Genomic DNA, 27,604 nt, shown 5'->3' with positions numbered 1-27,604 from the left:
CACACGTACCTAGAGAGAAACAGACATATTCTTAATATACTTTAAGACATGAAATAACCGTATTGCAATACATTTATCAATTTATAGTGCACTTTTAAAAAAAAATTTTTTTCAAATGGGCGTCCACTCCACCAATCCCTTTGTCACGGGCGTAATCTACTACTTCCCGTGTTAAAAATACTATCACCAATAGTTTTAAGTCAGACCAACCTAGTCGGACTCCCCTAAACCTATAAATTCCTTGCGAGCCCTTTTAACCTTCCGATGGACCAGCCTAGTCCGCCGCGAAGGCACAGTTATTTCTTTTAATTTTAAACTAAGTTCGTAGCGGCCGCCCGGACAGAGTAAGTGTTTACACCATTCACCAATCAGGTAAAAAGAGTAAAGTGACTTACCTGTCGCAAGACGAACCCCACTTCTGGTACCAAAACTGTTAGGTTGCTCGTCTTCTTAATAATACCAGTTACCCCTGGTTGCCTAGGCTAGGATGGAGGAGCGGAGATCCCGTTTCACCGGTGGACAGACATCACACATACACGATTTGTACGTGAATAATGGCTGCGAGGTTTATTAACTTACACATAGCCTTTTATGCAGTAGGAGAAAAAGACCCTGCCCCTTAGAAGGCATTACACATAAACATACGTCAGCATTATACTTCCTCAAACAATAGTCCTTGTTAATAAATATAGACCAAAGGTTAGTTAGCTCGTTACGCTTTGCACATCAGTGTCTGCTGACTGACCCCAAATATGTCAAGAGTTCAGCAAAACCATTCTCAACCAGCATTACCTCACCATGCAGTTGGTATCACAAGTTGAAACAGACAATTGATGCTTGTATAGAAACTTGAGACTGACCTTCTGGTCAGACTTGAGTAATCATCTTCTTTCTGTCACGCTACTAATTATCACGTTATCAGTAGTTTGTTACGTACACATAGCTCAGACTTTGTTACTCATAAAATAAAAGTAAAACATAAACTAAAAAAGGTACCCTATACCTTATAACTGCCTGTACTTACCAGCTCATGGAGTCCAACGCGGTCTTCCTGCAGCCATTTCTTCTCACCACTGTATCCCCAATGCCATCATCCTGGATTTGGGAGCTGGCAGTGACTTCCTCATGAATCTAGTAGCCTCCTGGGACGTCTGTTTTTAGCAGATTGGATTGGATGCCAGTGGGTGTCGGAGCGGAGGATGTCAGTGGACATCTGTCCACTATCGAGAAGAATAGAGGTTCCAATTAGGTCCGCCTGAAAAACTGGCAAGCAGACCCAATTGGAACATCCGTAAAAAGGGCCTAAAGGAAAACACAAAATATTGCTATGCAGTATGTCACCATGTTTGTCGTCCTATTCTAAAAAAGAAATGTTTTTGGTTCATAATAGTTTTAAGAAAGAGAAATTGTATACATAAACACTATGAACTCACTTTGATGGCTATGTCCACTCCTCTTCTCAGAGTGGGAAACTCAGCAAGGAACTGGACTTTGTAAGTCACCATGTGAGGACCAGACTGGACGAGCTCAAACGGCAGGAAGTCTCAAGGCTCCGCATGCTAATTAAAGCCAAGATGGATGCTACCATGGAGGAAAGTAAGTAGAGACACAAGCATATTGTATCTAATCGATAGACGATCGCTGTATAAGGTGATTTTTGAAGAGCAGAACACGCAGAAACCAAAAAAAGTAAACTCTTGATGTACTCAAAATACCAACATTTTATTGATTTCTACTGGCTACTTGCACACCACCTTTTTTAAGCAGCCATAGTTGCACATCGAACTACCAAAAAAAGGGTCAGATCTAATGCATAAAAGAAGACCTGTGTGTTAAAACAAATGTATAATTTACATAGGATGAAGGCTTAAAAAAGCATTGTGCCATAGACTAGAGTGAGCTAATGAGTGTACGAATTCCCTACACACATACGTATTGAGATCACTTTTTCAATTTTGTTATGTTGCAGCCTGATACTACAGTTGCTTAAATTCTTTTTTTTTTTTCCTCTTTTTAATCTACACTCGGTACCCTATAATGACAAAGTGAAAACAGAATTTTAGAAATGTTTGAAAAAGGAAAAATTTTAATATCACATTGGTATAAGTATTCAGACCCTTTGCAACAATACTTGAAATTCTTAGCTCAGATGCCTCTCGTTTCTCTTGATCGTTGCTGAGATGTTTCTACACCTTGATTGGAGTCCACCTGTGGTAATTTCATTGGACATGATTTGGAAAGCACACGCCTCTCTATAAGAGGCCTCACACCTGACAATGCATACTGTATCAGAGCAAAAGCCATGAGGTCAAAGGAAATGCAGGCAGCGCTCAGAGTCAAGATTATTGGAAGGCAACAAAATAAAATTTCTGCTGCACTGAAGCTTCCCAAGAGCACAGTGGCCTCCATAATTCCCAAATGGAAGAAGTTGGCACAACCAGGGCTGGTCACCTGGCCAAACTGAGCAGTTTGGGAGAAGGGCCTTAGTAAGAGAGGTGGCCAAGAACCTGGTGGTCACTCTGAGCTCCAGAGACTCTGTGTGGAGATGGGACAAGGTTTCATAAGGACAATCAGCACTCCACCGATCTGGACTTTATGGCAGGGTGGCTATACAAAAGCTTCTTTTCGGTGTAAAATGCATGAAAGCCTGCTTTGAGTTTGTAAAAAACAAAAAAAACAAAAAAGCTCCTGAAGGACTCTGGCTGTGAGAAACAAGATTCTCTGCTCTGAAGAAACCAAGATTGAAAAGTCTGGGCTCAATTCCAAGCATTATGTCTGGAGGAAACCAGGCACCACTCGTCCCCTTTCCCAGTACCATCCCATGATGGTGGCACCATCATGCTATGGGGGTGTTTTACAGCAGCAGGGACTGAGCGACTGGTCAGGGTTGAAGGAAAGCTGAATTGAGCAAAGTACAGAGAGATCCTTAATGAAAATCTGTTCCACAGTGCTCAGAACCTCAGATAGGTTCACCTTTCAACATTAGAACGATCCCAAGCACACAGCCAAGACAACACAGAGGTGGCTTAGGGATAACTCTGTGAATGCCCTAGAGCCTTGAATTGAACACTATTTAAAGAGGAAGTAAACCCTTTCAGACCACTTTGACCTACAGGTAAGCCTAGATTAAGGCTTACCTGTAGGTCCAAGCAATATCTCCTAAACCTATATGGTTTAGGAGATATTTGCCCGAAAATGGGCACCGCTGTCTACGGTGCACTAAATGCGGCAAGTCCAAGAATGGATTTGCCTAATTTGTCGACTCCCGTGCGCATGCGCGGGAGTGACGTAATCGCGGCTTCGCCGAATGGCAGTGGCGGAGCTGCGAGACGCGACTCCCGTGCGCATGCGCGGGATTGACGTCATCGCGGCTTCACAGCTGTCATTCGTCGGAGCTGCGAGACGCCACCAGCAAGATGGATGCGGCGGACTACAGGGGACAGCGGCGACTTCGCTGGCTCCTGTGTCAGGTAAGTGACACATAATGAGCTACTATGCGATGCATAGTAGTCCATTATGCTTTACCTTTGCAGGGAAAAAAAGAGGAAGTAAACCCATCAGGGTTTACTTCCTCTTTAAGATCTCTGGAGAGACCTGAAAATGGCTGTTCACCAAAGGCCCCCTCCAACCTGACTGAGCTAGAGAGGATTTGCAACGAAGAATTGGGGAATATCCCCCAATCCAGGTGTGCAAAGCTTGTTGCGTCATACCAAAATTTCTTAAGGATATAATTGCAGCCAAAGGTGCTTCAAAGTACTGAGTAAAGGGTCTGAATACTTTAGTACATGTGAAATTTTCAGTTTTTTTTTCTTTTTACCGATCGCCGCACGCCAATTTTAAGTCGACAGAATGGCACTGGTGCGCAAAAGGGTATACCTGTGCATCCTTCTGTATTTCCCTGCCTAGAGGGTTGCGTGCTGCAGGAGCGGGTCCCATGGACTCTGTTTGCTGGCGGCCCGCGATTGCAAGGAGGAGAGGCAGAACGGGGAGATGTAAACAAGGCATTTCCCTGTTCTGCCTAGAAACATGATGGGGATCTACTGCTCCCAGTGATCGGGAGCCGTGATCTGTCATGTTCTAGTGAGCCCATCACCCCTACAGTTAGAACACATGGAGGGAACACATTTAACCCCTTGATCGCCCCCTAGTATTTAACCTCTTCCCTGCAAGTGACATTTATGCAGTAATCGGTGCCTATTTTTAGCTCTGATTGCTGTATAAATGTCAATGGTCCCAAAATAGTGTAAAAAGTGTCCGATCTGTCCACCGCAATGTTGCAGTCACAATAAAAATCGCAGATCGCCACCATTACTAGAAAAAAAAAATTATTTAAAAAATTTCCATGAATCTATTCCCTTTTTATATTATTTATTTTTTTTTATACCAAAAATATGTAGAATACATATCGGACTAAACTCTGGAAGATATATATATATATATATATATATATATATATATTATACAAATATATATATATATATATATATTATACAAATATATATATTATACAATTTTTTTTGGGTGGGGGATATTTCTAGCAAAACGTTTATATTGAGGTTTTTTTAAATTTTTTAAATTGTTGGTCATTTTTTGTTTTATAGCGCAATAAATTAAAACCACAGAAGTGATCAAATACCACCAAAAGAAAGCTCTATTTGTGGGGGGAAAAAAAGTGTGTCAATTTTGTTTTGGTACAATGTTGCACGATGGCGCAATTGTCAGCGAAACAACTCTGTGCCGTATCGCAAAAAAATGCTCTGGTCAGTAAGGGGGTATATCCTTCTGGGGCTGAAGTGGTTAATAAATTCAGACAGTTCTAAAATTAGGTTTTCATTTTGTCATTTTGGGATACTGAGCTTTTTTGAGAAAAAAAATGAATTTAAATAACAAGTATCAGGCTGTAACATATTTTATAAAATGAACTGTAATAATAGCAACCATGAAAATGGCCAAATCTGAGCAATTCAATAGTTCGCCTAACATTGTGCAAAGTCCAAAGATGAAATGAGCAATGGCTATACACAGATACATGCCGTACATGATAAATTCCAGACTTACTATCCAGTCAAATCATATACTAACAAGTACATAACCATTAATAGAGGTGTTATGGTCCTTCCTTTTCACAAGTAGGTTATTTGTAATATGTGATCAATAGGCTGACCTTTTACTAATGGTTTGTCTGTATAAAACAACAGCCTAACATCTGTGTAGTTAGGTTCTGATGGAAGCTGCCATTCATCAACTCGTACTGCAAGTTTAGCTTTCTGGCTCCATAACTAACACTATATGTGACGAGTCGGGAAATAGCTGCTTCTGCCGGAGGCTAATTACACAGATGTTTGGTTTCATGACCGATTATACATGTTGCAGCATTTTATTATGTTTACTTCAATAATATTACTGCTTTTGTGTTCTGTAGATGTTCAGATTGATCACGTTGCTTTATTGAAGCAGTTTGAGCACTTGGACCCCCAGAACCAGCACACATTTGAGCCTCGGGATTTGGAATTGCTAATCCAGGCTGTAAGTATGACATAGTATTGGGATGTTCCTGTGTGTTTGTTTGTTTTTCTGTTTATTAACAGCACTCTGACTTCCCGATGATAGTGTAACTGCCGTTTTGTTTTTCTTGGTTCAAAATGTTTGTTCAGTACAGAGCAAAGTACATGATGCTTCACATTGTTTAAAATAATATTTAAAAGGATTTGCTAGTTACAAAATCAAAAGGTTAGACTGACAAATGGCAGTGCTCCGTAACTCCAGTAAGGTGTGTTGTTGTGTGTTTTTTTTTTTTGTTTTTTTTTTTATAATTTTACAGTTTTTTTTTTAGACCATATTTGTGTGAATGTTTGTTTACTACGCTTTATCAAAATCAAAATAGGTCTTCGGTCAAGGGGCAATATTCCCTGCTAAAAAGCAACTGTCAGTGAGCACAGTCATTCCCAGTTCCTAAGCAGCATTAATGGTTGACCCATTCTGGCCTACAATACTTTAAAACACAGACAAATACAGCTGGTCTAACATTTAGACTCCTTTTCACACGAGGTGTTTTTCAGGTGCTACAGCGCTAAAAATAGTGCCTGCATAGTGCCTGAAAAAAGCCTCAGCTGCAAACCCAGTGTGAAAGGCCGAGTGCTTTCACACTGGGGCGCTGCGCTGGCAGGGCGTCACAAAAAGTCCTGCCAGCAGCTTTTTTTAAAACAATGGGGCTGCGCCGCTGCAGAGTTAACCCTTTTTCAGCCTCTAGCGTGGGGTAAAAGTGCCCACTAGCGGCCGAATAGCGCCGCTAAAACGTCAGGGGCGGCTCAGTGTGAAAGTGGTCTTGGCTTTTCAGCTCTTGCACGGGATCTCTTGTGAGCTGCAGGATTGTTTTCTATATGGGGGTCTTTTAAATCCACAGCACCATAACATGTCTGGTTGCACCATTGCTTATAATAAAAACCCTCACAATGCTCTTGACATAGTCACAGACGTTCAGAGAACCCTTTTTGATTTTGCTTAGGCTACAAAAGATCTCGAAAACTATGATGCTGCTCGTCACGAAGAGTTCAAACGCTATGAGATGCTGAAGGAACATGAGAGGAGGGAATATCTCAAGTCACTAGATGAAGACAAAAGAAAGATGGAAGAGGCTCACTTTGAGGAGATGAAGAAAAAGCACAGGGAACATCCCAAAGTGAACGTACCTGTAAGTGTGCCAGAGCATATCTTATTCCTGTGTTATCAGCTGTACTTGTAGAAACGAATAACTTTTGACAGTTAAAGTGAATTTGTCATGTTCTTCAATATAATATAGCTAAGCATTACAGATGAAGTAGCGGTACCTTTTACAGACTGCAAGTACCTATGCTTCTTTACAAATTAGTTCATTGGTACCTGTGGAGGACTCTGAGGTCCAGACTTTATCCAAATACTTAAACTCCATCTGTCAGTTGTCAGAGTTTCTACTGTTCAACGAGGCTGTGGTATGACGGAGGGCGGTGCTTAGCATCTACTGTCCGAGGCTGTGACCTACGCCGGTTGAATGATGAGGGCGGTAATTAGCCTCTACTTGGGGAGACCCTATATATTCCCTGGGGCCACAGACCAGTGCTGGTCTGTTCCCTACTTGATGGCAGGCAGCACAAGTTGCACTTAAGGGGGAGAGCAGCGGGGCGAGCAGAGGCGCAATATTGCTCACATCACTGCTGTTGGGTCTGCCTCAATGAGATTCTCGGATCTCTTAGGAGCAGAAACTTGTAATCAACTACACATGTGCTGGTTTCCCACTCTTGCCAGATTCCTTGCAAGGCTGTAGTGCTGGGGAGAGATTTTACTTTTAGTAAGTTCTTTTACTCCATAAAACCCCTACAAATTCTCCTTACAAAGTGACACACTGCATCTAGTGGCTACGGTGACAGGCTACAGTGACCTGCATCTGGTGGGTGCGGTGGCAGGCTACAGTGGCACACTGCATCTGATGGCTGTGGCGGTGGCAGGCTACAGTGGCACACTGCATCTGGTGGCTGTGACAGGCTACAGTGGCACACTGCATCTGATGGCTGTGGCGGTGGCAGGCTACAGTGGCACACTGCATCTGATGGCTGTAGCGGTGGCAGGCTACAGTGACACACTGCATCTGGTGGCTGTGGTGGTGGCAGGCTACAGTGACACACTGCATCTGGTGGCTGTGTTGGCAGGCTACAGTGGCAAGTAACAGTAATTCTGCATTATGGTGAGATTAAATATTTCATTATATATAACAATGTAATTGTATAAATGTTTCAATCATCTTGACACCATATCAACCATGGTATTGGGATGATTGAAGTGTTAACACCCACCCCAAAACAAGCTCCAAGCCATAACTTTCACTTCAAAGCTGAACTATGGGATTAAAAAGCAATTCCTCTTGCAGTAAGTGCCCATCTTTTGTCCAGGGGATTATGAATAAGGTGATAAACTTGCCTCATTCCTTGCTGCTTCCCTCTGCTCTCTCCCACTCTGGAACGTGGGCGAGCCCCTGACATCCTGCATTGCACTGGATGACATGAGAGAGCTGTGACTGGTCAGGCAACGAAGAAAGGAGGCATCAGAGGACCTGTCATATGAAAAGAATGTAGCCTGCCAGAGCAAGGAATGAGGTTAAGTATATTGTTTACATCAGGAGTAGGCAACCTTTGCACTCCAGCTGTAGTGAAACTACAATCCCATCATGTCTCAGCCTCTAGGAGTCATGCCTGTGATTGTCAGGGTCTTGCAATGTCTCATGGGACTTATAGTTTCACCACAGCTGGAGGGCCGAGGTCGCCTACCCTTGGTCTACATCATCAACACCTGGGCTGATGAGTACTTAACCCTTGCAGTGAGGAGGGTTTCTTCCCTAGAGTTCAGTTTTAAAGCACTTTACTCTTGACCAACGCCACAAAAATTCATTAAACCAGGGAACAATGGAGCAACGAGAATTAACTTGGGGTGTAAATTCACCATTTGTGGCCCCATTTGAAAATCCCAGTCTAAATTACATATGAGGTGTGTCCTTTAACCTTCCTAGGTGTCACAGTTTTCCATATATTATGCTAGAAGTACTGACATCTTTGAGGAGAGAGATGGTGGGACAGGCTGCAAGTATCTGTAGTCAGGAGTTTTGAATATCTAATATTCTCAGGTCACCAGGGGGGAGCACAAGTTGTGTTTCAGTTGGAAATATATCTCCAGTGATTCTTGTCTCCTTTTATTATGGCAAATGATAACTAATATCTGTAATCTGTATTTCCATAACTAGGGGAGCAAGGATCAACTGAAAGAGGTCTGGGAGGAGACCGATGGCCTGGATCCTAATGATTTCAACCCCAAAACTTTCTTCAAATTACACGGTAAGGCGGCACTATTTGGGTTAAATTAACGCCCCACCCCACCGCACTCTTGTTGTCTCCGACGTTTACCGGAAGCCACCGGTAGCAGTGGAGAAGATCCGATCCTATCCCCTTAGTAGTATGGAGCCGAGTGAGGGAAAGATGGGCCCCACTTGGCTCCATAAGATTGGACGACAGAAGCAACGTCAAACGTCACTTATTTTTCTATTGCATTTAAGTGTAAATGTGAGATCTGAGGTCTTTTTTGACCCCACATCTCACATTGAAAAGGTCCTGTCATGCTTTTCATCTATTACAAGGGATGTTTACATTCTTTATAATAGGAATAAAAGTGACCCAAAACAGTTTTTTTTTTTTTTTTAAAAGGACAGTGTAAAAAAAAAAAAAAATCTTTTAAAGTGCCCTGAGCTCTTGCGCAGAAGCAAATGCATACCTAAGTTGCGCCCGCATACGAAAACTGTGTTCAAAACACATGTGAGGTATCGCCTTGATCGTTAGAGCGAGAGCAATAATTCTGTCAAAAGATCTCCTCTAACTCAAAACTGGTAACCTGTAGAAATTTTTAAATGTCACCTATGGAGATTTTTTAAGGGTCAAAGTTTGTTCCCATTCCACGAGCGGCGCAATTTTGAAGTGTGACATATTGGGTATCAATTTACTCGGCGTAACATTATCTTTTGTGATATAACAAAAAAAAAAATTGGGCTAACATTCCTTTTGTCTTTTTAATTCAAAAAAGTGTCTTTTTTTTCCCCCAAAAATTGTACTTGTAAGACCTCTGCGCAAATAACGATGTGACAGAAAGTATTGCAACGACCGCCATTTTATTCTCTAGGGCAGTGTTTCTCAACTCCAGTCCTCAAGGCACCCTAACAGGTCATGTTTGCAGGATTTCCCTCAGATGAATTGGCTGTGGTAATTACTAAGACAATGAAACTGATGGAATCACCTGTGCAAAATAGGAAAGCATGAAAACATGACCTGTTGGGGCGCCTTGAGGACTAGAGTTGAGAAACGCTGTTCTAGGGTGTCTGAAAAAAATGTATATAATCTTTGGGGGTTCTAAGTAATTTACATGTTAAAATCTGTTATGTGTTTTGGTTTTTTTGTAGCTAGAAAAAAACAAGTTTGAAAAATAGGCCTGGTCCTTAAGTGGTTAAAATTGTGTGCGCCCGTGCAATGGCGACAAACTACGTACATTTTATTATACATAGGTGGCACTTTAACATTCTTCACAGGCTACCACTTTAGATGTAAACAGGAGGTCTGGTGCTAGAATTACTGCCTTTGATCTGACTTTGGCAGTGATGCCTCACATGTGTGGTGCAATCGTGCACGCATGGTGGCCTGACACATGAGTTCGCCTTTGTGCATGGGGGAGGACGGGGGGCTTTAAAAATGTTTTATTTTTATTTTTTTTATTTTTTTACACTGTCCCTTTTTAAAAAAAATAAAAAATGTAATCTGGAAAAGATAAAATGGCTCATTGTTTCCAGTTTCTTAGACCATACGGTCAGCCAACGGAACTGCCAACTGCACTCTCTGGTTCGCTGGTGAGACGAGAGAGCCGCTGGAGGCATCTTTCCCGTATAATGAGTCAAGTAATACACTTCTTGCTTAGGTTGTCTCCATTCCACTGGAGGCCTTGGACAGCAGCATTGTCAGTCGGGGGAGAGGGTAGTGTTAGATGAGCTCACAGATTTAGATGAACTTGACAAACTGATTTACAGCGGAACTCCCAGCTAACAACATGTTTTTTTTTTTTTTTTTTTTTTAAGGCCTCATGCACACTGGACATTTTTACAGCTGCTGTTTTTGGCTTCAGGTGTGTGTGTGTGTGTGTGTGTGTGTGTGTGTGTGTTTTTTTCTCTGCAGTAAACTCTCCAGCATATTATCCTTTGTGTCCATGCACTAGGCTGTTATCAGCAGTTTTGGCAGGGGCATTTTCTAGCTGAAAACCCCCCCAGAACTAGCGGGTTTTGATGAGTTTTGCAGCTGTAAAACAGCTCTAAGAACCCATACGAACTATTAGATGTTCTGCAGAGTTTTGTCTTCAGATTTACCAAAACCATATAATATGAGGTCAAACCTTAAGAGTTTCAATTTATATACAATCAGGCAGGCCTGTGCACTACATGGTTTTGGTAAATCTGAAGACAAAAATCTGCATAAAATCTAATAGTGTGTATGGGGCTTTACTCTGTCAAAAGCTGAAAAAAGCGGCCATTCTGCGCTTATCAGCGCGTTTGAGCCATAAGCTTTTATGGGAATATAGTTTTGCTTAAAAGTTACTAAAAAAAACATTGAAAAATCACTCTACAGCTTTCTACACCTAACATTGCTGGCTTTTTTTTTTTATAACGTCCAATGTGCATAAGTCCTAACGGTTGCAGCAAATGTTTTTTTTTTTTTTTTTTTTTTTTTTTCTCCTTTTGGGTTAAAGGTTTTACATGAATGAATAAAAGCTGCCCATCCGAAGCACAGCTGTCATTGATTGTCTTTACCCTCGTACTGACACTTTTGCTGTACAGCTTAAATGTTTATAAATAATAGACTTACTGGCAGGATCACCAAGTAAAACTAAAGGGGGAGGGGCACCAAAAGAATAAAAAATGAATGCAGCCATCACATCTAAGAAATTGCTAAGATGTGGCTGTTATTAATCTTTGCTCTGTATGTTTATTTGACAGATACTAATGGAGATGGCATTCTGGATGAACAAGAACTAGAGGCCCTGTTTACAAAGGAGGTACATTCAGTTCTGCACTTATATTACCATGGAAATGCAGATTTCCATATAAAACTAGTTCTCTTAATGATATGTGGCCTTCATAGGAGATCTGCACACTTACCTGACTTTTTATGTAGCAAAAGAGTGCAATTATTAACCATCTTTTGTTCATAAACATTTCTTGGTAATTCAAAGATTTAGTCACATTCATTAACTGTTCCTCAGGACTGGTTGTGCTTTATGGACAAAATACATTGATTACAGTCTGAATATCTAAGGGGAGTTTGGCCAACACATCATAACATCCTAGCGTCTTTGGGTACAAGGGAAGCACAAGTACACTATATACAGCTCACTGCCAGCAACCTGTCAAAATCAATGGCAGGCTCCGATACAGAACTTGATGTTATGAGTGATACTTGTGTTTGATTTTCACAGACTGCTGGCAGGGGGCTGTATTTTGCATCTGTGCTTCCCTTACACCCAAAAACAAATTTCATGGTGTGCAGGGCAAACTGCCCATGTACATGAGCTAAAGGATATGATTTTGTTTTTTTAACAAAACATCCTTATTTTGTTTTGCATAATCTAGTACATTTTTGACTGATATTGTATATGATTTCAAAACTCATTTAACGAATTATCATAATTTTATAGTACAGAACATAGGCTTGATATTCCTAGACCTTTGTGTTACGGTCTGGTACCCTCAAGTGATTGAACACTGGCAAAGGTTTTGAAGACATGCCCCCTGAGCATCCCTTATAATCCTACCTAACTTAGTGAGCCCATGAGGTTTTTATTTTGCTAGTGTCCTAACTAAGGTGATGGACCTCTGCTCTTCTCTTTGATGACGAAATCACTCTTAACATGGTCAGAGTCCTCAAAGCTACAGCTTTTATCAGGAAGATGACCCCTTTTCGTCTTGCCCTCTGGACCTCAGAAGAAGCACCCTGCTTTTAAGATCTACCAGCATACTTTTGTGGATAAGTCCACTAAGTCAAGAGCTTGTGCCCTAAAGGACAAAGCACCACCTGCACTGTATGTTCTCATTCTCCCAGATAATTTATAAGTTTCCTAAGCATTCAGACATAGAGTCCCTCTTGCCCAGCTTTGTAAGGCTGCTAACTTGTCTTCTGTTCGTACCTTTCAAAGTTCTACCAGGTGAACGTCCAATCGTCTGTGGATACTGCAGCAATCTGAGCTGGGTCTAGTAACCCTTGTTTTTGTTGGGCATCCTATTCATTGCTTGGGGACCTTCCAGAGTCTAAGAATATCAAGCCTATGTCTTGTACTGTACAACTTAAGATAAAATAAATTTTTGACTTGCTTGTAAATGAACACTCGCTACTCTGTTCCTATGTTACTGTGTATTGTTTGCTATAAAACTGAGGACTTGTAGAGTATGATAGCGTTAAAGAGAGATGCCTAGTTGGGTGTGTCTTCAAAAGCTTTGCCCATGCTCAAGCTCCTGAGGGTACCAGGCTATAACCCACAGTCTATGAATATCAAGAATGTGTCCTGTACTTTATTCCACAATATGGAATATACAGGTAAGCCAAAATTCCTCTTTTTTTTTTTTTTTTTTGACCACGTGCAAGCTGATTGTTGGATTGTTGGATTTTTATTTATTTTTTGTTCTGCAACAACCCCCCCCCCCTTAAAACTACATAGGGTTCAGAGAGGATGTTTCTGAGTCGGTGAACATCACGCTGAATAAAATTGTGTATGCATTTCTGATGATCTAGAATTGTAATGACACTTTTTTTTTACCCATTACCTTATTGACACAATTTATACCTACCCAAGATCTCCATTTACTGCTCTCCATTAACATGCGGCATGCAGGTTTTCCTTCTGAGGCACCTTCAAAGCACAAAACATTTTCTTTGCAACAATTACCGCACTTTTTGCGTTTCAAAAATGAAGTATGTGGATACTTTGCCAATACAGGTGCTCTTTAAACATTGTGCTGAGTATAATGTAATACTGTAATATGTGCAAAGCTCCAAAGATTAAATCACTTGTGACACTTTTTTTAAATTATTATTTTTATTTTACATAGCTGGAGAAGGTCTATGATCCAAAGAATGCAGAAGATGACATGATGGAGATGGAAGAAGAGAGGCTGCGCATGCGAGAGCACGTCATGAAAAATGTAAACGCCTTTCCTGATATTTTAAGGCTAGCTTAACCATAAATATTTCCGTTTTTACTTTGGGTTACACTTAAGTTTTATACTGCAGGCAGCTTACAGAAGGATTGGCCACTGGCAAACAAAAAAAAAAATTTTTTTTGCCTGGGATAACACCTTTTAGTACCACCAGTATGCCTCTGTTTTTTCCTAGTGTCTATTTTATTTTTCTTTGCTTATTTAAGCTACGTATTTTCTATCAATTATTTTTTCGTTTCATCTCTTAGCTGCAGGAGCCTTCTTTACTTGCAGCATCCCAGCACAATTGTATTTAGTCTTGTCTTCCTGTGACCAGACCCTGCTGGATCAGACATCATTAAGCGAGTGTGGATTTACCCTCAGGCACTAGTCATTGCTTGAGCACTTTCCAGACTGGTTTTAGCTAAGTTAGCTGCAGAGCTCCTTTCAGGTCCAGAACTACTAGCATTGTCTCTGCGCTTGGTTTGTCGAGAGGGCTATTCAGGCTGAGTCCCAGGAGCATCCTTATTTTATTATTTACTGGGTGCCTGCATTGTATCCCACTTTTTTGTTTTTCTCTCTGCTGGCTGACTGAATAAGGGGATAACGCTGGAACTATGCAGACGTCATTCCTCTAGGTGGAGTGTCATGTGTGCTCTATGCTCTTCTTCTTTCTCCTCCAAGAGCCATGTGGAATTTTGATCTCTGATTTGTTCCTACTGGCTGCCTGCAGTGATGCAACGACTCTGAAGTTATGAGCATTGTCTACTAGTTGCTAGCTGCCTAGGAATCTATGAGTGCTTGAGGTATAGACTCCAAACTTGAGACAACATGCTTTCCACACCTGTGACTGAAACATGTCTGATTGTAGACACTGTGGGGACAGTCTGGCTTTGATGTCAGGGAAGTCCTTTCTCCCAATGTTTTGGAAGATTGTGATGACGAAGTGCCTGTTAGGCTGAAGGGGATTCCTGGGCACTCTGTGCTTGCAGGGGACTTTGATTTTTATTGTAATCTCATGTCTCAGTCAACATACTGGAGCTTTGGGCAATGTGTATAGCATTGGAGTGACTTGATTCAGTCAGACAATGGCATAACGGTGGCATTCACCAATCAGGGCGGAAAAAGAGGTCATTCTGCCGCAAAAGAGGGTGAATATTGTCAGCTATGGAAAACTAGTGGACAGATTTTCTCAGCCAGCAGTATTTGAACTTGGAAGAGTGGTCTCTGTACTCAGAAGTATTCCAAGACGTGTTACACAGGTAAAGGATGCCAGATAGATAACTTGGCCCCCAGATTCAACAACCGACTGGACAGATTTGAATCCGGGTTCAAGGATTCTCTGGCAGAAGCAGTGGATGTTCAGTGGTATGGGTATACCCCAATTTATACCTTTCTTCACTAGAAGCTTCCTCAACTTACTGGATTGAGATGAAAAACATTCTGCTGGTTCTTAAAGCCCCAGATTGGCCCAGGAGATCATGGTACACTGCACCTTCAAGAATTGCCTCTCTGCTCTTGCCGTTCTTTGGTATAGATGGTGGCTCCCCACTGTCTGAGCAAGAACTTTATGCAAGGGGTGTCCCATGTAGCTTGCCTGGTCAAATCCCGTCTCCTTGGGATCTGAATCTTGCACCTTCTGGTGCTTTAGAAGTCCCATATGAACCCATAAGGGACATTTCCCTCTCTGCTCTGACTAGACAAGTGTTTGAACTAGCAGCTTTATCCTGCAAGGAACCCTTTTTGGTCCTATATAGGGACAATGGTTTTAAGGCCTAGGCCTACTTCCTTCCTTAAGCCTAGTACACACTAGTCATTTTTCGTTCAACCCAGCAGGACATGAATGAAAAAAAAAAACTGACATCTCAGGAGTAGCCACCATACTAACCATCCAGCATTAGTACAGCAAGCTCCGCTGCTGTGCTATTGTGTTCCGATGGGGATGGCCGATGCTGCCTGAAATTCCGCCCATGTGTACTAGGCTTTAGGTGGTCTCTGCCTTTTACCATAGGGCATTTCCTCTGTGTCAAGCTTCAGTTCACATGAAAGAGAGATTTCTCTACACTGTCTGAATGTTGCATAGTTAATCCATATACTTCAACCATGTGGTTTGGGCTGTTCAAGTTTTAATCCTTTGCCACTTTTTCCTCCTAAAAGACCATTTCTCTTTTTGTGTATCCGGATGGACCCAGATCACGCGCCCCAGTTTTCTAGTTCCGCCATTTACATTTTTAGAGACATGTGGCTGATGGGGGATTTATCCCAAAGCGTCCCACCTAAAACCTAAATATAAGGTTTTTGGGGATTCTGCCTTGAAATAGGAACTGAATCTCCTGTTGTTTTGTTATTGCATGGAAGCAAAAAGGGAAAAATATGCATAACGATTTATTATTACTATATAGGATTTATATAGCTTCAACAGTTTGCACAGCGATTTACAAAATAAGGAGACTGTACAGTTACACCACAATTCAATACAAAAGGGTTCAGAGAACCCTGCACATGAGCATTTATCATCTAAAATAGGGTCATGCGATAGAAAAGGTGATAACTGTGAGGTATGATTGCCCCCAATGGAGTCCTCCTTATTTTATCAGGGGTGATATGCAGAACCTATTGACAACGACAAAGATCTAAATACTATTTGAGGCAACATTGCTTGACGATAAAGCAAAATATTCTCCCTCTCCACCTTGAAACTGCAGATCAAAGTATTCATGCGCCTATTGCACAGATATCATATAAAGCCAATGATATGGGAGCCTCCATGTGCAGTTGATGATGTTAACATGCCGAAGTTAATTTCGGTATCCACCATTTTATCCGAACATGCACAGGATTAGTGCCCTAATACAATATGTGCTGGACGTGGAGAAGTGCAATCTGGTTGTACTCTACAGGTTACCTTTCATTTGAATTGTAGGCAATCAAACATTTTGTGAAGAGTGAAGGATGCTAGTTGTTGGCTGTTTAAAATGCTCTCGTTGAGTAGCAGATCAGCAATTCACACAATAGCTTATATATGATGCAAAGATACAATGCAGCACTGTACAGAGAACATAAGACCATTCACATCTGGTGCTTACACTCCTACCGGTTGTAGATGGAGCCCTGTTGGTAAATGAAACCATGCTTCTAGATGAGGACTTCACTTTAATTATAAGTATGATTAAGGTGACAGAATATCAATTGTCTTCTTTCAGGTGGATACAAATCAAGATCGCCTGGTAACACTGGAGGAGTTCCTGAAATCCACAGAGACCAAGGACTTCAATAACCCCAATGAGGACTGGCAGGTAAGAAATTGGACAATATGGAAGGGAAAGTTCAGTTCACCACATAAAAAGATCTCATGCGGCCACCCTGTATGTTATTTAACTGTAAATTACTTAACCTCCATGGTCTGTGCAAGAGGCGGCAGTTCTTAGCGGTAATAGAGCTCTAAGGTGTAAGCTAATATTCCTCAAAATTTACATGAATGGTAATACTTTTAAATCCGTTACAAGGACTGTTTGAAACCAATATAACAATACAGACCATATTGTCACTTCTGGAAGGCTATTATTTATTCCTGGTGGCACTGCATAAACAGGTACCATAAACGAAAGAAAAAAAGCATACACAGCGCCAATACCCTGTCAGGTGATGTTGAAGTAAGATTGATGCAGCAGTACAATTAGCCAGTGAAAGCTAGCATAGGTACTAAAAGAACGAAGGGAAGATGGTGCAAAAACATTCACTAATAAAGCAAAAAAAAATAGGGCAACAAAGTCAATGAATAAACGTAAAGCCAAAGTAAAAAAAAAAGTCAAAATGAAAAGAAAAACACTGAAGTCCGCTGTGACTTGATTATCAAAGAGTCACTGGAAATAAGCAGCAGAGTTCCACACTGATCCAACTAAAGTCACAAAAAAAAAATATCTCCATCGCTATCATCTCTTCTCTCCATCTATTGATATATGTATTTATCAACCATACAGAATATATCTAATTAAAAGAAAAATAGTCACGTTATTGCATAAAAATTAAGGAAGATCCTCTTATATTTAAACATATGCTCATCTGTGTGTGGAGAGAGGATCCCGGATGGCTTGGTGGATCTTCTTGCTGGGGAGAAAGCCGGTGTATAGACGGGACTACCAGGGGGATATGTGTGCAAGCAACTGTCAGTATCCACAAGCAATCCTTCTAGGATACTCTCTGCACACACGGATGAGTAAATGTGAGAGGACATTTATTTTTGTACAATAAAATGACTAGTTTCCTTTTTATCATTTTTTTTTTATTATTTGGTTCCTTTTTTGGCTCCTCTTTTGTCTGCTTCTTTAGCACACTATGGCCCCTGTTGTACTCATATATATGCCATGTTGTGACTTTAGTTGGATCTGTGTGGACTTGGGCTGCTTATTTCCAGCGACTTATTTTCCTCTTTAATGCACAAATCACAATGGACGCCAGTGTTTTTGGTTATGTTTAATTTTGATCTTTTGTGTGTGTGTATGTGTGTGTGTGTGTGTGTGTGTGTTTATTTTTTTGTATTTTATTTATTTATTTATTTTTTTGCATATATATATATATATATATATATATATATATATATATATATATATATATATATATATATATATATATATATATATATATATATATATATATATATATATATATATATATATATAATATTATACACACACACTTTTTTTTTTTTTTTGCAATTTTCAGCATTTCTATTCGTGAAGGTTTTTTGCACTGTCTTCCCTTAGTTCTTTTACTGCATAAACAAGGAGTATTTAATATAAAAGTAGCTGTCACTGAGAAATGACAGGATATGTAATGGTAATAAAAATGGTCATTCTTGTGTGTTTTTTTTTTTTTTTTTTTTTTAATCCCTTTTTATTCAGACTGTGGAGGAAACCCAGATTTACACTGAAGATGAATTGCAGCGATTTGAGCAGGATTTGGTTGCCCAGGAAACTGCTTTAAATCAAAAAGCAGAGGAACTACGCAAAGAACACGAGGCTCTTCAGCAGAGGAAGCTAGAGCTGGATGTTCAGAAGAAGGAATATCAGCAGGTAAAGGACTTGCGCCCGTGGGGGCGTTATTTGCACTGAAGCTGTTTATATAGAGTCTCATATGAATTTGATTGCCCTTAATGAGAAGTTTATAGAAATGCTGCGATCTTGCACAACAGGTATCTGTTATAATACCTATCTATCTGATCTAGGTTGTGTCAGCACAGCTGATTCTAGATAAGGGCTTAAAGTGATACTAAAGTCTCCTTTTCTTTCTTTCTTTTTTTTTTTTTTTTTTTTTTCTTTTTTCTTTTTTTTTTTTTTTTTTAAGTTAAACATAACAAAGCTGTTATACTTGGCTGCTCTGTGTAGTGGGTTTGCACAGAGCAGCCTTTCGGCTCTCCTGGCCCCTCCCACCTGCTGAGTGCCCCCACAGCAAGCAGCTTGCTAGGGGGGCACCCAAGCTGAGTCATAGCTCCCTGTATCCATTTAGACACGGACCTTTCTCTTCTCATCAAAATTCTGTCTTTTTACAATCAATGTGTTTCCTGTAGAAACCTATAGCATTCATAACTGCAAATCATTAACGCTGAAGTTTAGGTATGCATGTATCATACCTGGAATACAATACAGACGCCATTAAAAGAACACTTTTTGGCTTTTCTTGATGAACGTAAAGCACTGCGATTTAGATGAGGTGAAGATTTAATAAAGCCTAGTACGCATGGGCCAAATGTCAGGCGGCATCCACCAGTTCAGTAGAAACTGGCCAACATTCGGCCTGTGTGTACTGCAGCCAGTCTGACAGAAGCTGGGCATTCGGGCTGGCTTCTGTCAAAGGGGTATGGCCGAAAAAGGTTTGCCGACCGCCTCCTGGTCAAATGGCTGAGAGCGTTGACCGGAGTGGTGTGTACTAGGCTTTATCCTCCTCGTTCAATTGGAGAACGCTTTGCATTCTTTAAGGAAATAAGCAAGCAGGGCAGCCGCTGAGCGCAGGACCCAGAAGCTAGCAGCTATCGCTTTAGTAGTGGTCAAAGATAATCTAAAGTCCCTGCTCAATGATTTAAGATAAATCTTCCCATAATTAAGCAGCTAACCAAAATTTATAAATACAAAAAATATTATAATAAAATAATAGTGCAGCACTCTAGTAAAGTAAAAAACTGACGAAAAAATAAAAAATGTCATCACATAGACATGCAGCTGCATTTCCTAATCCATTTCGTGTAACGTGATGCGGTTATGAGATGCGCTCGAAAGGTGCGGCTATATTTATATATAATATATATATATATTTATATTGTAGCACACAAATATATTGTTTATAAGTTTTATAACTTTTTTTTATTTTATTTTTTATAAAGCATTTTTTACAGTTTGTGTTTGCTAAATGAGTGGTTCCTCATTTGAAAATATATATTTTTTTTCTCTTTTTTTTTTTTTACTTAAAGTGCTGCACTTTTTTTTTTTGTATTTATAAACTTTTGTCGTGGTGCGTACAACAGTGATTTCCAGCTTTCAGGGTGATATTCCAGGTATGATGCATGCATATGGCCAGCGCAACTATCCAAAAATATGCGTACCTAAACTTCAGCTTTAAAGTGACTATTAATGACTAGTAAAAAAAGAAAAAAAAAAAAAGGTCCCTGCAAATAAAATAATTAATAACCGTCCCACTGTTTTCTGTGTCAGTCTTCACTCTTGAAGAACTAAAGCTGCCTTTACCACTTTCATATTGGGCCATTCTCATATGATGTCCGCAGGAACGCTCTGCCATCCCGGGCGGGTGTCATATGGCGTCCTCTGCTTCTCGCCGCTACTGATGACCTCCGGGGGCTCGCAGCATGGCAATCGAGGTTGAGGCGTGTCCCTCGGACACAGCCCATCCCAGACTCGTGTAAAGAGCCAATAAAATTTTGTCTTTACCACATCACCTGCTGTGTCCCATCACAGCCAGTCATGTGCATGGCACTCCTGCACGATCGGGAACGAGGCTTGTCACCCAGACACAGCCCATCCACGATCTCGGTAAAGAGCCAATGAAATTGTGTTAGAAATATCATATATAAATTGACAACTTTGTGTTAAAAAAATAAAAGTAATTTTCTTTCAACGTTTTCCGAAGACTTGTTGAAAAAAATGAATCATTCAAAAGACTCCATAATGCCTCATGTAATATACGTTGGGGTGTTTTTTCTTTCCAAAATTGGGTCATTTTGTGGGTAATTCCATCGTCCTGGTGCTCCAGGGCCTTAAAAAGAGTGATAGGTTATTCAGAAATTTTATGTGTAATTTATGCTCCTAGGACATGTGACTGTGCTCCCGGCATGTTGGACCTCTCTGTGGCCAGGCTGTGAAAAAGTCTCACATGTGGTATCGCCATACTCTGGAGGAGTAGCAGAATGTATTTTGGGATGTAATTGGGAGTATGCATATGCCGTTTGTGAGAAATAACTTATGACAATTTTGGGTAAAACAATAATTAATTAAATCCTTTTTAATTTTCGCAAGAATTGTGGGAAGAAATTACAACTTCAAAAAAACTCACCATGCCTCTTACTAAATACCTCGGACTGTCTACTTTTCAAAAAGGGGTCGTTTGGGGGGTATTTGTACTTTCCTGACATTTTAGGGCCTCAAATAAGAGAAGCCGTCAGTGCATCAGGTGTGATCAATTTTCAATGATTGGTACCATAGCTTGTAGACTCTAACTTTCACACAGACCAAGTAATTTACACTTATTTGGGTTATTTTTACCAACTGTAGCAGTATAAATTTTGGCCCAAATTTATGAACAAAAATTACTTATTTGCAAAATTTTATTATAGAAACTAAAAAAAAGTTGTTTTTTTTTTGTTTTTTTTATTATTATTTTTTTCACTTATGTCGCAAAAAATAAACCCAGTGGTGATTAAATACCACCAGAAGAAAGCTCTATTTTTTGTGAAAAAAATAATATATATGTTTGGGTACAGTGTTTGTATGACTGAGTAATTGGCATTCAAAGTGCAAGAGCACTGAAAATTGGTCTGGGCAGGAAGGGTGTATAAGTGCCCTGTATTGAAGTGGTTAAAAAACGCCTGTTTGTCAGGCAGTACTGCCTTCAAATGCAAACAATTTCCATAAATGAGGTCACACTGTAACCGCGTGCAGTGCATGTGGTTGTTGCACTGTGGTGCAGGCTTTTTAGGGTTATAGCAAGGCATCAAGGTGGTGACGTCTGTAAGCCGCCCTCTGAAAAGCAATTCACCGTAGATTGCTTTCAGACAGACAACAAGAGCTGCTGCCCATGTGAATGAGCCCTAAGGAACTATTCTTGTATCTTTCACAGTAAATGGTATGATCCATTTATATTTGTAGAAGTAGTGTAACATGCCGTAAACATCTGGTGGTCCTGCTTCTCCACTTGAGAAGGAAAGGGTCTCCTGTCGTCGTATCCATGCAATTGTGGTCAATTCGCATTCCTCCTTCTCTGAATCCTACAGGACACTGTTCTGAAGCATGACATACTTGTAATCCCATAGAAGCCTGTGACATGCCCCCGGTCATTCCAGCTTATATTGATTGATGGCGGCACCTGGCTAGGTTTTGTGGCCATTGACCTAAGCGCTCGCCCAGCAGTCACACCCCCCTCGTTTTTTTTTTTTTTTTTTTTTTTTTTTTTATTTATTTTTTTAACAGTAATTTTAGTCTTTTCTTACAGATATTGAATACAAGTGATGTGATTGCCTGATTCAGCAGAATGTATAATTCTTGATTTCTGTCCCTTGCGCAGAGCACTTATTTTTTTCAATAGTGTTAAAGTTGCTTTGTGTAGCTTCCCTCTTCTGTGAGTACAAAGAGCAAGAGAAATAAATATAGATTTCAGACATCTGCCATCTTTGTTGTTTCACTATACATGTAGATTGTTTAACCGATATTTCAAAGACATTAACCTGCTTCTTATTTGCCAGGCGGTCGTTCAGATGGAACAGCATAAGGCTCAGCAAGTTGGAGCAGTTGCAGCACAAGCTGTTGGCCCCAATGGAGAGCTCAAGTTTCAGGCACAAGTACAAGAAGTAGCCGGTGAAAAAGGTAAAGATTATAGAGAAGAATATCCACTTGTTTTTAGTCCTTTTTTTTTTATTTATTTATTTTTTTTTTTATTAGTCTGTCCTGCTCTATCCAAAAATGGCTGGAGTTCTACTTTAATCTTATTTTAGTGATATGTTTGCAGTTTTACTGGTCCTGTTTATTATGATAGCATGATATTAATGTACTACATTCAGGCCTTGTTCACACCATGGTGCAGAGACGTCAGTTTTTCTACACACGTTCTGCAAGGGCACAAAAAAAATTGCTCTCTATGTGCCCTGTTCACACCCCAAAACTGGTATCGCATGCAGGTTTTTTCTGCATGGGGGGGGGGGGGGGAACTGACATGATATCAACATTGGTGTGAATAGGGCACATAACTGACGCACCCTTAAAGTGGTTGGAAAGGCTAAAGATTTTTTTTTATCTTCATGAATTCTATGCATGAAGGTAAAAAACCTTCCATGTGCTGCTGCTCACCCTTATACTCGCCTAAGTCCCCTCTTGATCCAACGATGTGCATGGAAGCCTCGGCTGTCCCGGGTCTCTCTCTCCTCATTGGCTGAGACAGGAGCAGTTGGGTCCCACTGTTGTCAATCGCAGCCAATGAGTGGGGGCCAAGCAACAGCTCTGTCTTATGGGCGCATAGAGTGGGCTTGGGGGTGAGAACGCTAGCAGCTTGTTTTTGGGGGAAGGAAGGGGGGGGCCAAGAAGAAGGGGATTGAGGCGGCTCTGTCCAAACCTACTGCAAAGTCGGTAACTGTAACATGCTTGTTTTTTTTTTTGTTTTTTTTTTTAAGAAGAACCTTCAATATCACTTTAACCACTTGAGACCCGCGCTATAGCCGAATGACGGCTACAGCGCAGATCTCCTTTTCCGGGACTAAGTCTATTGACGTAGTCCCGTGCACGAGCGGCCTGCGCGCCCCCTGAGAGGCGCGCGCGGCGCGCTCTGTGATCAGCGAGTCTATGAGACTCGCCTGATCACCGATCCGTGCAAGGGGTCGATCCCAACCCCTTATCACGTGATCAGCTGTCAGCCAATGACAGCTGATCATGTGATATAACGGAGCCGGTAATTGGCTGCTATTATTCAGCGCGAGGAGAAAAAAAAAGCCGATCACCGGCGGCTGTGATCGGGACATCAGTCCTGATCACGGTCAGCCCCTGCCAGTGCCCACCTGCCCCCTGCCAGTGCCCACCTGCCCCCTCATAACTATACATAATAAAAAATTAGTGCCCCCGTCAGTGCCACCCAGCAGTGCCCACAGTGCCACCCAGAAGTGCCCACAATCTGCCTCAACAAAGGTGCCACATATTCGTGCCCAGCAGTGCCTCCCATCAGTGCCCAGCAGTGCCACCTATCAGAGCCACCTATCAGTGCCCATCAGTCCCATCTATCAGTGGTACCTATCAGTGCCCATCCGTGTCACCCATCTTATCTGTGCCCATCTTTGCCCATCAGTGCCGCCTTATCTGTGCCCATCGGTGCCGCCTTATCTGTGCCTATTAGTGCCGTCTTAACTATGCCTATCAGTGCCCACCAATGCAGCCTATCAGTGCCGCCTCATCAGCGCACTTCAATGAAGGAGAAAAATGACCTGTTTGCAAAATTTTATAACAAACTATTAAACATGATTTTATTTTTATTTTTTTTTTATTTATTTTTTTTTTGCATCTTTTTTTGTTTGTTTAGCAAAAAATAAAACTCCCAGAAAAAAAAAAAATGACAGAAAAACACTCGTAGTTTTTTTGTGGCAGCTTTTAGCAGCAGTTAGGAGCATTCAGCTTTTTCTCTGCCAGCAAATGGCTACCATAAATGCAAAAAAAATATGTTTTAATTTCTGCTCCTAGAATGTGACACTTAAAAAATGCAGATTTTTCTGTAAAGGTGAACTTACCCTTTAAAATTACAATATTGGTAAAGAAATGCAAAAAAAAAAATTTCCATCCTAGTAAGTAGGTAGGTATGTTTTTTTTTACAGGCTGCTTTTAAATGCTTAATTGTACAATTGAAGACTGGTGTATCTTTATTAAAAAAAATAAAAGTATCAGTTGAGAAGTCCAACATTTCCTTCCTCTGTTTTGATACTTTTTATGTATACTTTTATAGACCCCATAATGCACACCATTGTTCTTGATAAGAAATGTTAGTTACCAGACATTGACAGTGAGCTGTTGTTTTGCAGTCAATCCAGAAGCACAGCAAGGCTCAGTAATTCACCCAGCACCACCGGGAGATGCACCACATCCAGGAGACAAAGCACCCGAGACTCCCCAGGAGACGCATGTACAAAACCAGCAATAAGAGTCCAGAGACCCCCAGGATGGAGAATGCATCAGGGAAGCAAGTAGTGTTGACCTCTATCTTAGCTTCTGCCCTTATGTATCCCCTCTGAAGATCAGTCAAGGGATGTGCAATCGCCCTCTGGGAAAATCTCTCACATTGGGAATCAGGCTTCTTGTTTTCAAAAAACAAACTTACAAATAAAAAAAAAAAATAATAAAAACTGTGGGGAATTGGGCAGGTTTAAACTCAGAAACATTCTTTCTGTTACCATCTGGGCTGCTTATTTATTTAGCTCTGACCTTCCACCGGGATGTTGTTCATGCAGTTTGGAATGATCATGAAGATCAATAACTCTGTGTCAAAAATTGGTGTATGTAGCATCTTCCATAGGAAATGTATAATGTTCTGTCTGGCTGTAACTGCACCTGGTACCCATAGATATATCAACCACCTACCCCCTACCCTTTTTTTTTTTTTTTTTTTTTTTTTTTTTTTTAAAGTTTTATTGATAATTCTGCACTTGAGTGAAGTGTTTGCCAATGGCAGTGCCTGAATGACAAAAGTAATTGGTGAAACAGTAGCCAAATAGTTTTTCTGATTTAGGCAGGTAGACCCCCCACAGCAACCTTATAAACTGTAAGGTGCATTTAGTGCTTAGTGGATTCACTTTTGACCATAGTATTTTACAGACCATTGCAGTACTAGATGTCGCAAGAAGTTGAAAATACATGCGAGACCTGGAATTTCACCTACATTTGGTACAAACTAGGGCTTAGGCCTATGCTAAACACTCTTCTTTAAGGAGTTCAATCTTGCTGTGAAAATTGGTAGCAATTGCTTGTCTTGATTGATTACTGCTTATTTCAAACAGATGGTTCCCTGTGGTGTAACTACACAGGCACCATGTAGTAGTGATTGATCGCACGATGCTCTAGCAGTGTGCAATTAATTGCTAATGCATTCTGCTTGTCTAAGGATTGCTTGCTGGCAATTTTAGCAATGTAGTTGAGCTGCCACAAAGGGCTGTGTATCATGAGCTTAAGGAGGAGTTTAGGAATCGGCATTCCACTGCACCTTACGACCACGGATGTAACAAGGAGGTGGCTTTTTTTCCAGTTAAAATTGAAAGGTAATTCTAAACAAAAGCTGTCACTGATCCAGTCTTGTCTATGTAGCAACGTGACAGGATTCCTTGGTGACGATCAGATTTCACCTGCAAGTAATGTTACGCCCTGCTAATACAATGACATTCAAAGCAAACATGTACTTTGCCCAGGCTAGTAACAGGTTCACCACAGATGAGGTACCTCTCCCTGCCTATACTGCCTGCCAGCACCCATGCTGCCAGAGTCCCCTGAAATGGGGGAGCACGTAACATATGACTTGATGGTCTGTTGAGATTATCCAGAACATAATCAGATGCCAGCAGTAAGATTCGGGCACTGGAGAATCTGGGCTACTGGGAAATGCAGTCCATCAACATGATGTCCAGGAAGGAAATGCAATTGAAACAATTTTATTTCAGATGTAATTTTAAAGATTTCTTTTTCACCTAATAAATATAATTTTGAAACCATCTGTGCCATTTACTGTGTGCTGAATAATGTAAATCAACCAGTTTAGAAAGTTAAATGGATGTAAACCCTAACATATACCCAGTGAAGCGAACAGCCTCAGATGATACACAGGGACACATTCTTTAGAAAGTTTCTTCCTGTTTCAGCGGTGGGAGGTGTCTAGGCATACACTGTGTCTGAGCTGATTGGTGAAAAGGCTTACACCCCCCCCCCCCCCCAACACATAGGCAGAGGAACAAAGAAACTCGCAGAGCTGTGCTGTGAGTAGACAAGCGCTCTGCTTATCTTTCTCTAAGTTTCCTCCCTGACACAAATTTCCAGCTGCTTTTATCTCCTGTCACAGAGAGCTTGTCAGAAGTTATCGCTGATTACAATAGAATGGAGCAGCGGAAAGACATGGGACTCAGAACTTTGGAGAGAGATAAGTAAACACTACAGATATATGTGCCCAGGTCAGATTTCATGAATAGGGGTTTACATCCACTTTAACCACTTGCCAACTAGCTCACGCCCATATATGTTGGCAGAATGGCAAACAAAGTTGTTCCCTTTAAGAGCCGCCGGAGGCGTGCATGCCCCTACGCGGCGGGCACTAGAGCCAGCATAATAATACATTTTATTTATAGTGCCCTTTTCATCAAAAGATGTCAAAGTGCAACAGGTTAAAAACAAAAAAAGAAAAATGAAAAGTTTATACATTGAAACAAGCATCTACAGGAACAAAAAGCTTTGCTAAAAAGAAATGTCTTAAGATCTTTTTTAAAATGATAGATTGAGGAGCTCTCAAAGTATCAGGTAGGGCATACCACATATACATGGGGCAGCTGTACAAAAGGCCTTGTCTCCCATTGTCCTGAGTCTAGTTCTGGGTATATGAAGAAGGTTTGAAGAAGAAGAAGGTTTGAGGGAC

At 40.9% G+C, this 27,604-nt stretch overlaps 1 protein-coding gene across 1 annotated transcript in view; it reads left to right on the top strand.

Annotated features, from left to right (window-relative positions):
• The window catches only part of NUCB1 (nucleobindin 1), a 65,708-nt gene extending 39,015 nt beyond the window's left edge, over nt 1–26,693 (top strand). The window contains exons 4-13 of the mRNA XM_077457522.1: nt 1,464–1,596; nt 5,423–5,526; nt 6,506–6,691; nt 8,768–8,858; nt 11,549–11,607; nt 13,655–13,747; nt 16,945–17,037; nt 18,643–18,813; nt 22,707–22,827; nt 25,017–26,693. Coding sequence (XP_077313648.1) covers nt 1,464–1,596; nt 5,423–5,526; nt 6,506–6,691; nt 8,768–8,858; nt 11,549–11,607; nt 13,655–13,747; nt 16,945–17,037; nt 18,643–18,813; nt 22,707–22,827; nt 25,017–25,135 — 1,170 coding nt within the window. The 3' untranslated portion in view covers nt 25,136–26,693. The remainder of the gene's footprint in view (nt 1–1,463; nt 1,597–5,422; nt 5,527–6,505; nt 6,692–8,767; nt 8,859–11,548; nt 11,608–13,654; nt 13,748–16,944; nt 17,038–18,642; nt 18,814–22,706; nt 22,828–25,016) is intronic.
• The last annotated feature ends 911 nt before the right edge of the window (nt 26,694–27,604 follow it).

Source organism: Lithobates pipiens, unplaced genomic scaffold (assembly GCF_037356315.1).
Source record: "Lithobates pipiens isolate NorthernLeopardFrog02 unplaced genomic scaffold, aLitPip1_a1.2 Scaffold_27, whole genome shotgun sequence".
NCBI lineage: Eukaryota > Metazoa > Chordata > Amphibia > Anura > Ranidae > Lithobates > Lithobates pipiens.
The sequence above is the reverse complement of the archived record's forward strand: the minus strand, read 5'-3'. Positions and strand labels throughout refer to the sequence as shown.